The sequence below is a fragment of the Oryzias latipes genome, chromosome 5 (genome assembly GCF_053564925.1).
Source record: "Oryzias latipes strain Hd-rR chromosome 5, Olatipes_Hd-rR_3.1".
Taxonomy (NCBI): Eukaryota; Metazoa; Chordata; class Actinopteri; order Beloniformes; family Adrianichthyidae; genus Oryzias; species Oryzias latipes.
In genome coordinates this window covers 35,531,862-35,546,782 of record NC_136241.1, presented here as the reverse complement: position 1 = coordinate 35,546,782, position 14,921 = coordinate 35,531,862, and the positions used below count along the sequence as shown (strand labels likewise).

The 14,921-nt window shown below is 45.3% G+C and overlaps 2 protein-coding genes across 4 annotated transcripts; both read left to right on the top strand.

Moving 5' to 3' along the window:
* Window positions 1-254: 254 nt before the first annotated feature.
* On the top strand, window positions 255-6,325 carry LOC101160620 (deoxyribonuclease gamma). Its single transcript, XM_011493177.3, has 10 exons — window positions 255-465; window positions 1,618-1,703; window positions 1,832-1,926; window positions 2,030-2,116; window positions 2,238-2,350; window positions 4,328-4,440; window positions 4,702-4,856; window positions 5,289-5,385; window positions 5,460-5,544; window positions 5,742-6,325. The coding sequence occupies exons 2-10, from the start codon at window positions 1,623-1,625 to the stop codon at window positions 5,849-5,851; spliced, it is 936 nt and encodes a 311-aa protein (XP_011491479.1). The 5' UTR covers window positions 255-465; window positions 1,618-1,622; the 3' UTR covers window positions 5,852-6,325.
* A 5,162-nt stretch (window positions 6,326-11,487) lies between these two features.
* Window positions 11,488-14,900, top strand: LOC101167675 (deoxyribonuclease gamma). Of its 3 annotated transcripts, none has more exons than XM_020700593.3 (10): window positions 11,488-11,658; window positions 11,889-11,992; window positions 12,090-12,184; window positions 12,291-12,377; window positions 12,499-12,611; window positions 12,829-12,941; window positions 13,514-13,668; window positions 14,449-14,545; window positions 14,625-14,709; window positions 14,786-14,900. In XM_020700593.3, exons 1-10 carry the CDS (start codon window positions 11,565-11,567, stop codon window positions 14,812-14,814), a joined length of 972 nt encoding a protein of 323 aa, XP_020556252.1. In that variant the 5' UTR covers window positions 11,488-11,564; the 3' UTR covers window positions 14,815-14,900. The 3 variants fall into 3 exon arrangements, with proteins under 3 accessions (XP_020556252.1, XP_078804277.1, XP_011491899.1); XM_078948151.1 differs by having other exon boundaries at window positions 11,501-11,658; window positions 11,907-11,992; XM_011493597.4 differs by having other exon boundaries at window positions 11,521-11,658; window positions 11,857-11,992.
* The last annotated feature ends 21 nt before the right edge of the window (window positions 14,901-14,921 follow it).

The following is a 14,921-nucleotide window of genomic DNA, read 5'->3' as shown; positions in this document are numbered from 1 at the left end:
AATAATCGTTACAAACTTTCACAGACAACCACACAATGACGCAACTCTCCACTAAAAACATGTTTACGCACATGAAAATCTATAAATCCTTCAGCATTAATTTAATTTGAAGGCAGTTAACAATCTGCCCAACCAGAGACGTTCTGGATCTGAAGGATCACCTGAACACAAAGGGGGAGGAGCAACAGGTGAATCCCCCCCCCCCCCCCCCCCCCCCCAGCAGGTGATGCGCTGCAGAATTCCCCAAAGTCTCCAGAGTATCACTTCTTTGTCACTGAGCCCGCCTGTCTGTTCACTGAGGAAGACCTTGGTGTGAGGAAGAGGAAGCGCGCGCGGGGTTGGAGCTGCAGCCGCTGATAAGAGGCAGACCTGCGCCTGTTTACCGCGCGGACACACTTCCTGCACAGCTGCTCCTCCGGACCGGACCTGCTGCTGGTTCTGCTGCTGGTTCTGCTGGACCTCCTGGTGAGATTCAGTTCGGTTCCAGACTTTGATCGGACCGAAAGTCCGTCCGTGTTTGGCCAACAGAAACTTTTCGTTTCGTTTTCTTTTGCGTGAGAAGCAAAATAACTTCTGTTATTTATTTGACTGTTTCTGTGAATTTAAATCTCGTTCATTCATCAAAGATCCGGAAATGAAATGTCTGTGAAGAACTTCTGTCCGATTGCTTTCAGCAATCAAACATCAACCCACAGCGTCGCTGCATTCAGGAACCAGCGCGGGTTTGATGCCCCCCCTGCTACCTGACCGCTTTCCAGAATGAGATAAAGACAGTCACTGCGCATGTCTGTGGCCTTAAGGGGGGACTGACTTCACCTATGAAATCCCTTTAAATGGGGTCCAAATTCCATTTGAATTTCTTTAACCGAAAGTAAAGTGTTAAAATGACATTTGACCTTAAACACATCTTCTTTCCATGACACTGTTTTATTAATACTTTATTAAAAAAAACTTTGCCAATGAAGGAAGAGACGGTTAAGGTATAACGAAAGGCGGCCTTCAGAATAAGCCTCACTAATATATATTTCACACAAGAAAGGCCCCCCCCCCGTGTTTTTTTTTGGGGGGGGGGGCCCTTATAGTAAAATAAACCTACTTTACATCAATCCAGATGGTATTTTCCAATATCAATTATGGATTGGTCTCATTTTGATAACGGTTTAGTCCGATTGATTCTGCCTCAGACGCATCCATCTGGTTGGAAGGAATAGAAATGGATTCATTGATTAATCGAGTCACTGCTGGTAAAAACATGTCAAAATTATTTACATTTTTAAGTTAAATAGCTGAAATGGCACCATAGACAAGGAATGACCCAATTTTAGAAATGTATTTTTTATATTTCCTTTTCACATCAAACTGATTTATTACAAAGGAAAGTTTCCAGGAAATCATCAAAGCTTTATTGAAATAAAACTAACGGACCAAACATCTTCATCAGAATAATTCTGTCAGTGAGACAGAAGCAGAGGAAGTGTCTTCTTTGTGGTCACTTTGGGTTTCCAACAGGTTTTATTAGAGTTTCTGTTTCTTCATCTGATCCACAAATGCAGAAGGAGAGCTCCTCAGCTTCCTCCTCCTCTCACTCATCAAACTCTTCTCTGTTTCTGAATGAAGTCACCATGAAAATAGCAGCTTTCAACATGAAGAACCTGGGACAGAAGAAAGTCTCAGACAAGAAGGTCGTCAACCATCTGATCAAGGTGAGGCATGTTATCCCCTCTGGCAGAAACCAACACAGGAGAAGAAGGAAGAGCGGCTTCTGCGGTCTCCCTGTTCCTCCTTCATTATTTGGTCAATGATGTCACGTAAACATGGCCTGTTCCTCCAGATCATGTCTCAGTACAGCATCGTGGTGATCCTGGAGGTGATGGATAAAAGCGGTGAAGCCATGAAGCTCCTGCTGGAAAAGCTCAACAGCAGCAGGTCAGTTCACACAGTCAGATGTCTGAGCTTATAGATCCAGATGCAGATCTGCAGACGGAGACTCCAGCTTGATGAGAGCCCACCGTCTGTCTGTGTCCCTCAGCCAGAACAAGGAGAGTCCTTATGGAATGATCTGCAGCAAATCTCTGGGCAGAGACACCTACAAGGAGAAATACGTCTGCTTCTACAGGTGAGAGCAGGTTCTCTCAGGAGCTCCTCCTTCACTGCTGCTCCACCTCACCTGAGGATGAAGATGAGCTGTAAACCTGAGCAGCTCCCACACAAACTCCACCTCTGCACGTCTGTGTCAGAACGAAGGAGGTGGAGCTGAAGGACTCCAAGCAGTACGCCGATGACCAGCCTGGAGATGAGGACGCCTTCGCCAGAGAGCCCTTCATCCTGCGCTTCAGCTGTCCGTCCACTGGTAGGCGCCGCTGAGCATCAGCGAGGCTGATCACTAATCAAAGCTCTTTGGATCTGAATCTCTGGGTTTTGACGCAGCAGGAGTTTAAATGTTGTTTTTGGTTCTGGTGAGAACTCAAAGGACGGTCCACAGGTTGCTGCTGTCCTCTCTGGTCCACTTCCTCTGTCGGTGTTTCCTCTAAGGAAATGTTTCTGCAAACGTGGGGATAGACTTTTATTCTATAACCCTTCTAGGAATCACTTCATCAAACGTTTCACTACCATTCAAAAGTTTGTGTTCACTAGAGATTTTCCTATTTTATAAAGAGAAAAACACTATTTTTCAATGTACATAACTTTAAACTAATCAGAAAAACACACTATAGATTGTTAATGTGCTACATGACTAGAAAATGACTGTTCCAGTTTGGTGTTTTATCTTCATAGGGGACTAGAGACCCATTTCCAGCAGCTATCCTCCAATGGAACGGTTTGCTCATTGTGTCAGAAGGCTAACAGATGATTAGAAACTCCTTGTGTGATCACGTTGGCTCAGTTGGAAAATGTTCGGCTGCTGAAAGAAGCTATAGGTTGAGTATCTGGAGCATCTTGAGCATTAAAGGCTCAAAAAACCGTCCACGTGAAACTCAACCGTCTATTGTTGTTCTTAGAAATGAAGGCTATTCCAGGAGAGAAGATTCCAAGAAACTGAAGATCTCCTTCCACTCTTCAGAGAACAGCCCAAACAGGCTCTGACCAGAGTAGAAAAACAAGTGGGAGGGTTGGGATTAACCCTAACAAAAGAAAAGGATGAATGTGAGTGAAAGAGCACAGACATCGGACAAACGGAAGTTTGAGGTGTTTGGATCAAACAGACAAGCATTTGTGTGACGCAGAACGACTGAAATGATGCTGGAGCAGTGCCTGACGCCATCTGTCAAGCAGGGGGGCGGTAGTGTGATGGTCTGGGGTTGGTTTGGTGCTGGTAAGGTGGGGAATTTGTTCAGGGTAAAAGGGACTTTGAATGAGGAGGGCTATCCCTCCACTTTGCAACGCCATGCCGTACCCTGTGGACGGCGCCTGGTTGGGGACAACGTCACACAGAACCCCTCCAGCCTGTGCAGAACTATTTAGATAGGAAGCAGCAGCTGGGGTTCCATCTGTGATGGAGGGGCCAGCGTGGTCCCCAGATCTAAAGCCCATTGGGCTGTTGTAGGAGCAGCTTGATCGTACGGTATGGCAGGAGCGTCCATCCAGCCCACTAATGTGTGGGAGGGGCTTCTAGAAGGTCGGGGTAAAATGTCTCCAGATGACCTCAACAAACTCGCAGCTAGAACGCCAACAGGTCTGCAATGTGCTGCAAACGGAGGATTCGCTGACCAAACCAAAGTTTAGAGGGAAAAAAAAGGTTATTTCAAATAAATATCATTATTTCTTACCATGTCATTGTTTAAACTATCTTTTCTTATTACCATTTAACTCTTGTTAAACCGAAAATGAGATTTTATTTATTTATTTGGTAAATGGCGTATACTTATATAGCGCCTTTCTTCCTACAAGGACAAAGTGATTTACAGTCACAGACCCATTCACCCACACATACACACACACATTCACACACACATTCACACACACATTCACACACACATTCACACACACATTCACACACACATTCACACACACATTCACACACGCATTCACACACTGGTGGCAGCTCCGCTGCCAAACCCAGGCGCCCGCCTGCCCCCATTTATTACTTTTTTTTTTCATGGAAAACGTTTTCAAACTTTTGAGCGTTAGTGTGTCTGTTAGAAGTTATACTTATAAAATTGCTTTTTATTATTATTAAAGGATTCAGATGAATGATTTTAATGCCAAGGTGATCCTTGCAGGAATGAGATGAGGTGTGGATATGTGTGTGTTAGCACGTGTGTTTGTTAGCACACGTGTGTGGACATTGGTGTGCAGGGTCTTTATTCCTGTGCTGGTCTCCTGACAGCTGTGAAGGACCTGGTCCTGATCCCGGTCCACACCGTCCCGGAGGATGCAGAGAAGGAGCTGGACGAGCTTTTCGACGTGGTGACTGAGGTCTCACGGGAATGGGAGACGGATGTAAGCTGCAGCTTTCTGTACTTCAGCGTCTCAGGGACACTTTGAGTTCAGCGCTTTCCGTAGAGGTCTCTGCCTTTCCAGCTCGAGTTCTGAATTCTGCTTTAAAGGTGGCGAGGCTTTTGTATCATAAAATCAAACATCAGGAAGTAAATGGGGAGAGTTTCTGCTTCAATGGCCATCGGCTCCCCGCTGTGGGACAAGTTTCCGTCTCCTTTGATCGGTGCATCACTAACCGGTTTCCTTCCCAAAAATGTTCTCCAGAACATCATGATTTTGGGGGACTTCAACGCAGACGGACGATATCTGTCCAAGAAGGGGAAGAAAAAGATCCGCATCCACCAGCCTCCCTTCTATTGGCTGATAGATGATGATGTCGACACCACAACCAGGACCTCCAACGACAACACCTACGACAGGTGAGCCGCAGGGATCTGCCACTCTCTCTCTACTTTCATGAAGAGGCTCTAGGTGTGTTGGACGGAGAACATTCTTATGTGGCGCCCGGATGGAGTAGGAAAACGTGTTTCCATCTCCAGAAATGTTCATTTGGCTCTTTCCCGCTAAACTGGAACAAATGATGAGCTTATCAAACTGAAGCTCCTCCGGTGCCCTGAGAAGCTCCGCCCCCTCAGGACGTTGAGTCCCATTTAAGACATTTTCTGACTGAAGGAAAGTGAGAAACGGTTGGAGAATAACGCAAACATTCATCATAACTCCATGTGCTTTGACTGAAGGTTTCTTTAGAACATTTTAGAACCTGTTTGGAATTTGGGAACAGAGAAACCCACAAACCTTTTGCTGACTCGCTGTTGAAGCTCCTGACCATCCGATGCCTCTTCTTCAAACAGGATCGTGGTGCACGGACAGACCCTGCTGGACGCCGTCCTTCCTGGATCTGCAAAGGCTTTCAACTTCCAGGAAAAGTTCAAACTGACTGAAGAGGAGGTGGGACGGATTTCTGGTGTTCAGCTCTGGCTGAAGTTCTCTCCTGCTTCATCGTGCTCCTCTTCCTCCCTCAGGCTCTCAGCATCAGCGACCACTATCCTGTGGAGGTGGAGCTGCGTCCGTCATCAAAGAAAAGGCGGGCTCAGACGCCAAAGACAAGTATGTGTCATGTGACTCCTGCAATAAAAATGAACGGCGAGATCCGTCACACGCTGGAGGTCACGAGATGAAGCTTAAGGAAAACGTGCTCCTTCAGTTATTATAGATCACATCTAATCTAAGGAAAAATGATCAGTATTTACATGGCAGATTTGAGCTTTTTCTAAAATGGTGGTTCTTCCTCTGGAATCATGCAGGAGCTCCAAAGAAGAAAGCTGCAGTGAAAAGGAAGTGTGAAGCAGCGAAGGCGGCAGCGAAGGCGCCAGCGAAGGCGCCAGCGAAGGCGGCAGCGAACAAGAGACGTTAGCCGAAGCTTTTACACCTAAACACCAGCAAACAAAGCCAACATCCAGACAAAATCCAAGGCGAGCATCTTTTTTAGCTCCTGGAAATCTTCAGCTGAAGAATGTGTCTAAAAGAATGACAAATATAAATGTGGTTTTGAGCATCTGGATCCAAAACAGAGAGACTACATTTATTTATCAAGAAGAAGAAGAAACAGAGAGATGGTCTCACGGCTCAGATTTACTTTAGAACTTTAGCCTCACATGAAATGATGCTCAGATATTAAGAGATAAAATCAAACAATTTTCAATCAGCTGTGAGATGTGGTTGTGCTGTTTTATTTTAGTCATTATTATAAAGAATTCTAACAGAAATGGCTCTAATTCATTTCAAAGACAGAAGGTCCAACATTTGATTTGAAGAGGTTTTTGTAAAACAGGATTTTGTTGAATTACTGACAAATATGGGTGTTTTTTAATAAAAGCATTGTCCATTATTTAAAGTGTCTCATAATGAATAATGATTATGTTATTGTCTCTTCATGTAAATAAGATCAAGTCTGGATACGTGCAGACGGCCGTCTGCAGGTGTGAAACAGTCAAACCTGTACGGGTGCTGACAGGTTGGCAATGCTACAGCGTCTTTGCGTGGTACCTGGACTTCCCTACTCGATAAATCACACGAGCAAACAATTCGTTTCACTCTCAGACTCCACTCTCATCTGCCGATCACAGCTGAGAGTGATTGCCATATTTATTTAGACACACCCACATGTAACACACCAGAATCAAATAAACAGGAAATGATGATGGCTTGTTTCAAAATAAAATACATCAGAAAAACAGGTATAGAAAATAAAACTGTAATTGGGATCACATTCTAACAACGGGTCACACAGGTGACCCGCGGGAAATATTAAGGTGGTCGACGCCCAGTGAACCCGTGGAGAGAAAATGTTCATGTTTTCTATGGTCATGCTGCGAGCGACGGGTCGCAGTGAACACTTACACTGACAACACATAAGGGGAAGAAGGAGAGACGCAGGCGTGTCGTGCAGATTTCATTTTTATGTTTTCAACCTTTGACCTTTGTTATTTCCTCAATGGGAGCGATATCGCCTCCACACCAACATGGGCGTAACTGCAGCCATCAGCTGGATTTTTTTCTGAAAATTCCCAGTCAGGTTCTTCGATCAGCTGCACCTCCACTTTATTTTTGTCTGATTCAAAGAAAACGTTCCTCCTGTCACCTCCACAGCCAACCAAACATGTCAGTTCAGACCAAAACAAAGGCTTCTAAGTCAAATCTGACCAGAAATGCAGGAGCTTCTCACACAAACGGTTATGGTGACAACATTTGTCTTTTTTAAAAAGACTTTTCAGAAGGCCCAAAGCGCCTTCCAGTCACAGTGGCAGCAAACTTCCACTAGAGGAATCAAAGGGGAATCAAACCTGCAATATTCCAATCAGAGCCGACCGCCCTACCACTGCGCCACAGCGGTGTGCACGTCAACCTCAGTCAGATTGGTGCGCACACACGTGCACGGCAGCATGTTGGATCTCAGGGCTGTTGGCTCAGGTTGTTTTTCCTCTCAGCTCCTCCTCTTTCCTGTTTGCTCCTGTTTTCACCTCCTCCTTCATCCTGCTGCAGCTAACAGGTGCGCCTGCTGCTCCCCGCCTCACCTCTGCATACTGAGGATGTTTACAGCAGGCCCCAACAGGAGGAAACCCTTCAGGCAGAGCGGAGCCCGTCCCAACAGGAGGCTGGCATCCGTTCTCAGACGCGTGGTTATGGAGGAACATGCGGTTTGACTAAAACACAAAGGCATTTTATGGATTACATTTTTAATTTTACGACTTTGTCTGGAGAAGATTAGTCTGCCTCAGTTTGGCTACAGAACGGCCCAGTGCCGGAGCAACAACATTTCAAATAGGGGGTGGGAGGGGGGCTGAAGACTTTGGAAGGGGGGCAGACGAGAACAACAGAGTGGAAGTTATGCGTCTCAATCTGGTTCATTATTGTTACTGTTATTAGTGTTCAAACAGAAGTCGTTTATGCTGAGGTGCTGATGCTTGAAGAAGCTTGAATGGATGAGTTCTTTGTCAATAATGATGCTAATAGAATCTCAGATAATAGAATTTCCCAAAGTCAGTCAGTCTGTCTGAAATGATAATAAACGTTATTTATACAGCACCTTTCAGGATAAAAATCACAAAGTTCTTCCCAGTTAAACCCAGAATATAAAGAGAATTATAAAAAATCAATAGAGATGTTTTTATCTGCTTTTTAGAAGAAAACACTGAGTCTGCAGATGTGAGGCTGAGAGGAAGGGAGTTCCAGAGGATGGAGCCACTGCTGCAAAGACTCTGTCACCTTTAGTCTGTAACAACCTGCAGACCCTGGTCACATGACCTCAGGGACCTGCTGGGAGTGGACGGCTGCTCGAGGTCTTTCTATAGACCAGTGCTCGGCTATTGAGAGCTGTGTGGGTTAAAAGCAGGAATTAAAATGTACTCGGAGACGGATGGGGAGCCAGAGCAGCTGGATTAACAACGGGGGGGACGGGTGAAAACTTGGATTATTAAAGGGGGGACGTGTGAAATCTTGGATTATTAACGGGGGGACGTGTGAAAACTTGGATTATTAACGGGGGGACGGGTGAAAACTTGGATTATTAACGGGGGGACGAGTGAAAACTTGGATTATTAACGGGGGGACGAGTGAAAACTTGGATTATTAACGGGGGACGGGTGAAAACTTGGATTATTAAAGGGGGGACGTGTGAAATCTTGGATTATTAACGGGGGGACGTGTGAAAACTTGGATTATTAACGGGGGGACGGGTGAAAACTTGGATTATTAACGGGGGGACGGGTGAAAACTTGGATTATTAACGGGGGGACGAGTGAAAACTTGGATTATTAACGGGGGACGGGTGAAAACTTGGATTATTAACGGGGGGACGGGTGAAAACTTGGATTATTAACGGGGGACGAGTGAAAACTTGGATTATTAACGGGGGGACGGGTGAAAACTTGGATTATTAATGGGGGGACGTGTGAAAACTTGGATTATTAACGGGGGGACGAGTGAAAACTTGGATTATTAACGGGGGACGAGTGAAAACTTGGATTATTAACGGGGGGACGAGTGAAAACTTGGATTATTAACGGGGGACGGGTGAAAACTTGGATTATTAACGGGTGGACGTGTGAAAACTTGGATTATTAACGGGGGGACGTGTGAAAACTTGGATTATTAACGGGGGGACGTGTGAAAACTTGGATTATTAAGGGGGGACATGTGAAAACTTGGATTATTAACGGGGGGACGGGTGAAAACTTGGATTATTAACGGGGGGACGGGTGAAAACTTGGATTATTAACGGGGGGACGTGTGAAAACTTGGATTATTAACGGGGGGACGGGTGAAAACTTGGATTATTAACGGGGGGACGTGTGAACACTTGGATTATTAACGGGGGGACGTGTGAACACTTGGATTATTAACGGGGGGACGTGTGAAAACTTGGATTATTAACGGGGGCACGTGTGAAAACTTGGATTATTAACGGGGGCACGTGTGAAAACTTGGATTATTAACGGGGGCACGTGTGAAAACTTGGATTATTAACGGGGGGACGTGTGAAAACTTGGATTATTAACGGGGGCACGTGTGAAAACTTGGATTCTTAACGGGGGACGTGTGAAAACTTGGATTATTAACGGGGGGACGGGTGAAAACTTGGATTATTAACGGGTGGACGTGTGAAAACTTGGATTATTAACGGGGGGACGTGTGAAAACTTGGATTATTAACGGGGGGATGTGTGAAAACTTGGATTATTAACGGGGGGACGGGTGAAAACTTGGATTATTAACGGGGGGACGTGTGAAAACTTGGATTATTAACGGGGGGACGTGTGAAAACTTGGATTATTAACGGGGGGATGTGTGAAAACTTGGATTATTAACGGGGGGACATGTGAAAACTTGGATTATTAACGGGGGGACGGGTGAAAACTTGGATTATTAACGGGGGGACGGGTGAAAACTTGGATTATTAACGGGGGGACGTGTGAAAACTTGGATTATTAACGGGGGGACGTGTGAAAACTTGGATTATTAACGGGGAGACGTGTGAAAACTTGGATTATTAACGGGGGGACGTGTGAAAACTTGGATTATTAACGGGGGCATGTGTGAAAACTTGGATTATTAACGGGGGGACGAGTGAAAACTTGGATTATTAACGGGGGGACGGGTGAAAACTTGGATTATTAACGGGGAGACGTGTGAAAACTTGGATTATTAACGGGGGGACGTGTGAAAACTTGGATTATTAACGGGGAGACGTGTGAAAACTTGGATTATTAACGGGGGGACATGTGAAAACTTGGATTATTAACGGGGGGACGTGTGAAAACTTGGATTATTAACGGGGGGACGGGTGAAAACTTGGATTATTAACGGGGGGACGGGTGAAAACTTGGATTATTAACGGGGGGACGGGTGAAAACTTGGATTATTAACGGGGGGACGGGTGAAAACTTGGATTATTAACGGGGGGACGGGTGAAAACTTGGATTATTAATGGGGGGACGTGTGAAAACTTGGATTATTAACGGGGGGACGTGTGAAAACTTGGATTATTAACGGGGGGACGTGTGAAAACTTGGATTATTAACGGGGGGACGTGTGAAAACTTGGATTATTAACGGGGGGACATGTGAAAACTTGGATTATTAACGGGGGGACGTGTGAAAACTTGGATTATTAACGGGGGGACGGGTGAAAACTTGGATTATTAACGGGGGGACGGGTGAAATCTTGGATTATTAAGGGGGGGACGTGTGAAAACTTGGATTATTAACGGGGGGACGTGTGAAAACTTGGATTATTAACGGGGGGACGTGTGAAAACTTGGATTATTAACGGGGGGACGTGTGAAAACTTGGATTATTAACGGGGGGACGGGTGAAAACTTGGATTATTAACGGGGGGACGTGTGAAAACTTGGATTATTAACGGGGGGACATGTGAAAACTTGGATTATTAACGGGGGGACGGGTGAAAACTTGGATTATTAACGGGGGGACATGTGAAAACTTGGATTATTAACGGGGGGACGAGTGAAAACTTGGATTATTAACTGGGGACGTGTGAAAACTTGGATTATTAACGGGGGGACGAGTGAAAACTTGGATTATTAACTGGGGACGTGTGAAAACTTGGATTATTAACGGGGGGACGGGTGAAAACTTGGATTAGAATAGAATGAGGTCTGAATACTTGGATGAACTGGTTAAAAGCCCTGCAGCAGCGTTCTGGAAAACCTGGAGCCGTTCTACAGATTTTCTGCTTAAACGTGTGAAGATGGAGTCGCAGAAATCAAGACGAGAAGATAGAAAACTGGACTATCTGGGGGGGGGGGGGGCAGCTGTCAGGAGCACAGACTCAGTTTTGGCTTCATTTAGTTGTTGTTCATTCAACTCTTGACTGAATCCAGACACATGCGTAAAATCTGAATTTTTTTTTTTATTAGGGGGGGCACAAAAGCATTTTGCTGAGTGGCAGCTGCCCCACGCCTCCCACCCCTTGGCAGCCCGTTCCCATTTTTCCATCAATAAACATGGGGGAGGAGGACTGTAAAAACTGGTTTCTGTAGAGTCTAAAGATTGAAAGCATTTGCTTGGCCAAACATAGTGAAGGGCTTGCCAGAGAGTCTAGGTGTGCATGTATGAACACGTGCACCTGTCGTCTGCTCACACCCATTCTCTGAGGATCCAAAGTTCTGCTTCACCTTGCAGCTGTGATTTTTCCTTCCACTGTAAGTATTTATTATTTTTCATCACTTTGATCAGGTAAAAGTAAATATATTTGGTGGTTCAAAAACTCCAAACGTGGTTTTTATGATTTGCAGCGTTTGGAGTCTTACATTTAAATAGGTTTTGGCTCGTGTGCTTTCATCCTAAAACTACAGATCATCTTTAACTATTTCCTCTTATTTTTGTGCCTTTTTTATTAGTTTTAGTTTATTTTCTTTTGGTCACATAAAAGCATTTTTTTCCACTGAAGTCACCATGAAAATAGCAGCTTTCAACATGAAGAATTTCGGACAGAAAAAGGTCTCAGACGACAAAGTCGTTGGATACCTTGTTAAGGTAACAGGTTTTTTTTCTCTTTTTGAAGTTCTCTGAAACATTAAATAGATTCATTATTTGGTCAATGATGTCACGTAAACATGGCCTGTTCCTCCAGATCATGTCTCAGTACAGCATCGTGGTGATCCTGGAGGTGATGGATGAAAGCGGTGAAGCCATGAAGCTCCTGCTGGAAAAGCTCAACAGCAGCAGGTCAGTTCACACAGTCAGATGTCTGAGCTTATAGATCCAGATGCAGAAGATCTGCAGACGGAGACTCCAGCTTGATGAGAGCCCACCGTCTGTCTGTGTCCCTCAGCCAGAACAAGGAGAGTCCTTATGGAATGATCTGCAGCAAATCTCTGGGCAGAGACACCTACAAGGAGAAATACGTCTGCTTCTACAGGTGAGAGCAGGTTCTCTCAGGAGCTCCTCCTTCACTGCTGTTCCACCTCACCTGATGATGAAGATGAGCTGTAAACCTGAGCAGCTCCCACACAAACTCCACCTCTGCTCGTCTGTGTCAGAACGAAGGAGGTGGAGCTGAAGGACTCCAAGCAGTACGCTGATGACCAGCCTGGAGATGAGGACGCCTTTGCCAGAGAGCCCTTCATCCTGCGCTTCAGCTGTCCGTCCACTGGTAGGCACCGCTGAGCATCAGCGAGGCTGATTGAGCCAAAACATCCCATAATTACAGCTCTTTAGATCCGAATCAATGCAGTTTAAAGCTGCAGAAATGTATTTGTGTTTTCAGACCACAACTGCTGTCTGCCTGTTACTGAGGAACCACAACAAAGATGATGCTTTTATTTTGGCGGTCTGTGTAACATGTTCTTCCTTTCTGGATAACATGACAGCTGTGACTGACATCGTCCTGATTCCCGTCCACACCCAGCCGGTAAAAGCAGAGAAGGAGCTGGACGAGCTTTTTGATGTGGTCCAACAGGTCCGGACGGAATGGAAGACAGATGTGAGTGTGAGGACACACACACACACACACACACACCTACACACACACACCTACACACACACCCACACACACACACGCACACACACATACAAACACACACACACAAACACACACCCACACACACACACGCACACACACATACAAACACACACACACACACCCACACACACACACAAACACACACCCACACACACACACGCACACACGCACACACACCCACACACACATACAAACACACACACACACACACATACACCCACACACACGTACAAACACACCCACACACACACACACACGCACACACACACACACACCCACACACACAGACTAACTTTTACTCAAACACACTGAAATTCTAACTATTATCATTTTTCTTCTTCTAATTGTTTTTTAGTTACTTTAATTAGCAAACAATTGAATAAACACCCACAACATACATGCACCCATGTCACACACAGTGTCCAGCTAACCCGAGTCTGACTGCTACAGTTAAAAGAAATGAACCGCTGAGGTCTTGAGCTTCTCCGTCAGTCAGTGGGCGGGGCCTCATCTGTTCCCTCCTCTTTTTCCAGAACATCATGATTTTAGGAGATTTCAATGCAAGCGGTCCATATCTGTCCAAGAAGAGGAAGATAAAGCTCCGCATCCAACAGCCTCCCTTCTATTGGCTGATAGACGATGATGTCGACACCACAACCAGCACCTCCAACGACAACACCTACGACAGGTGAGCCGCTTTAGTGTGAAAAGAAATGCAGAATTGAGTGAGAATATTCAGGAAAGAGAAAATGTTAGTGCTGTTTATTATGACAAATATGTTTGCTAGACTGTAAAAATTGAAAATGTTTTACTTATAAACTAAGAACAGCATTTAATAGGAAAATCATCAGAAGGATTTTAGTTTAGATAAAAATGGATTTAACTAAAGAAAAACTGCTGCTTCTTAGAAAAAAGACAAACATGTCAATAATACTAACTTACTGTCACAAGAACAGGCAGACGGCTGGATCCAAGTGCAGCAGGTTTATTAGCTCAGCTAAAAGTCCACAAAGCTAAATGAGGGTCAGGCAGGCAGGGGTCTAGAACAGGCAGATCCAGATCCAGATCCAGATCCGGATCCAGATCCAGATCCGGATGTAACGCCCGGTAAGGATGGCAGAGCGGCACAAACAATACTTCACACTGAGCTTCACTCAGTGCAGAGCTGAAGAATGCTGTTGATGATGAATGAATGAGAGTCGGGTGTTCGGCATCCAGGAAGTATCCGCTTGGGTTGCTGGGAGTTGTAGTGTGGCTGAAACTCTGGGTACACAGTACCGCCGGTGACCAGAGGGGGAGACAGAGCTCTGACTTCTGACACTTACTCTAAGCATAAAGTTAATGTTATTGTTGCTTTATAACATGAAACCTAATAAAAAATGACAACATGTCTTTAAAATGAAATATGTCCGTCAAAGCAGGAAGTGAAAGGCTTTTATTGTGGTGGTTTAACTTCCTCTTCAAACAGGATCGTGGTGCACGGACAGACCCTGCTGGACGCCGTAAAGCCTGGATCTGCAAAGGCTTTCAACTTCCAGGAAAAGTTCCAACTGACTGAAGAGGAGGTGGGACGGATTTGTGGGGTCTGGATCAGCTCTGGCTGAAGATATCTCCTGCTTCATCGTGCTCCTCTTCCTCCCTCAGGCTCTCAGCATCAGCGACCATTATCCTGTGGAGGTGGAGCTGCTCCCATCAGGACAAAAACGTCAGGCTCAGACTCCAAAGACAGGTTTGTGTGGTTGTCAGACACCAGTCATTCTCAGACGGTTGCATTTCAGTTTGTTTTCTCTTTTGGTGAATGGCAGGAGCTGGGAAGAAGAAGAAAACAGCATGAGGATGTTCTGGAGACAGAACAGGAGGATCTTCAGCCGCAACTTCTGTTTGCTCCTCTTCCGACTGAATAAAGAACTTCTTCATGAAGCCCGTTTGTTTGTTCGTTTG

Coding starts and splice junctions, on each gene's coding strand:
- LOC101160620 (XM_011493177.3), top strand. CDS start 1,623: ATGAAAATAGCAGCTTTCAACATGAAGAACCTGGGACAGAAGAAAGTC. Junction 1,927..2,029: donor GAAAAGCTCAACAGCAGCAG/GTCAGTTCACAC, acceptor TGTGTCCCTCAG/CCAGAACAAGGAGAGTCCTT. Junction 5,545..5,741: donor GGCTCAGACGCCAAAGACAA/GTATGTGTCATG, acceptor GGAATCATGCAG/GAGCTCCAAAGAAGAAAGCT.
- LOC101167675 (XM_020700593.3), top strand. CDS start 11,565: ATGTATGAACACGTGCACCTGTCGTCTGCTCACACCCATTCTCTGAGG. Junction 12,612..12,828: donor CTTCAGCTGTCCGTCCACTG/GTAGGCACCGCT, acceptor ATAACATGACAG/CTGTGACTGACATCGTCCTG. Junction 13,669..14,448: donor AACGACAACACCTACGACAG/GTGAGCCGCTTT, acceptor CTCTTCAAACAG/GATCGTGGTGCACGGACAGA.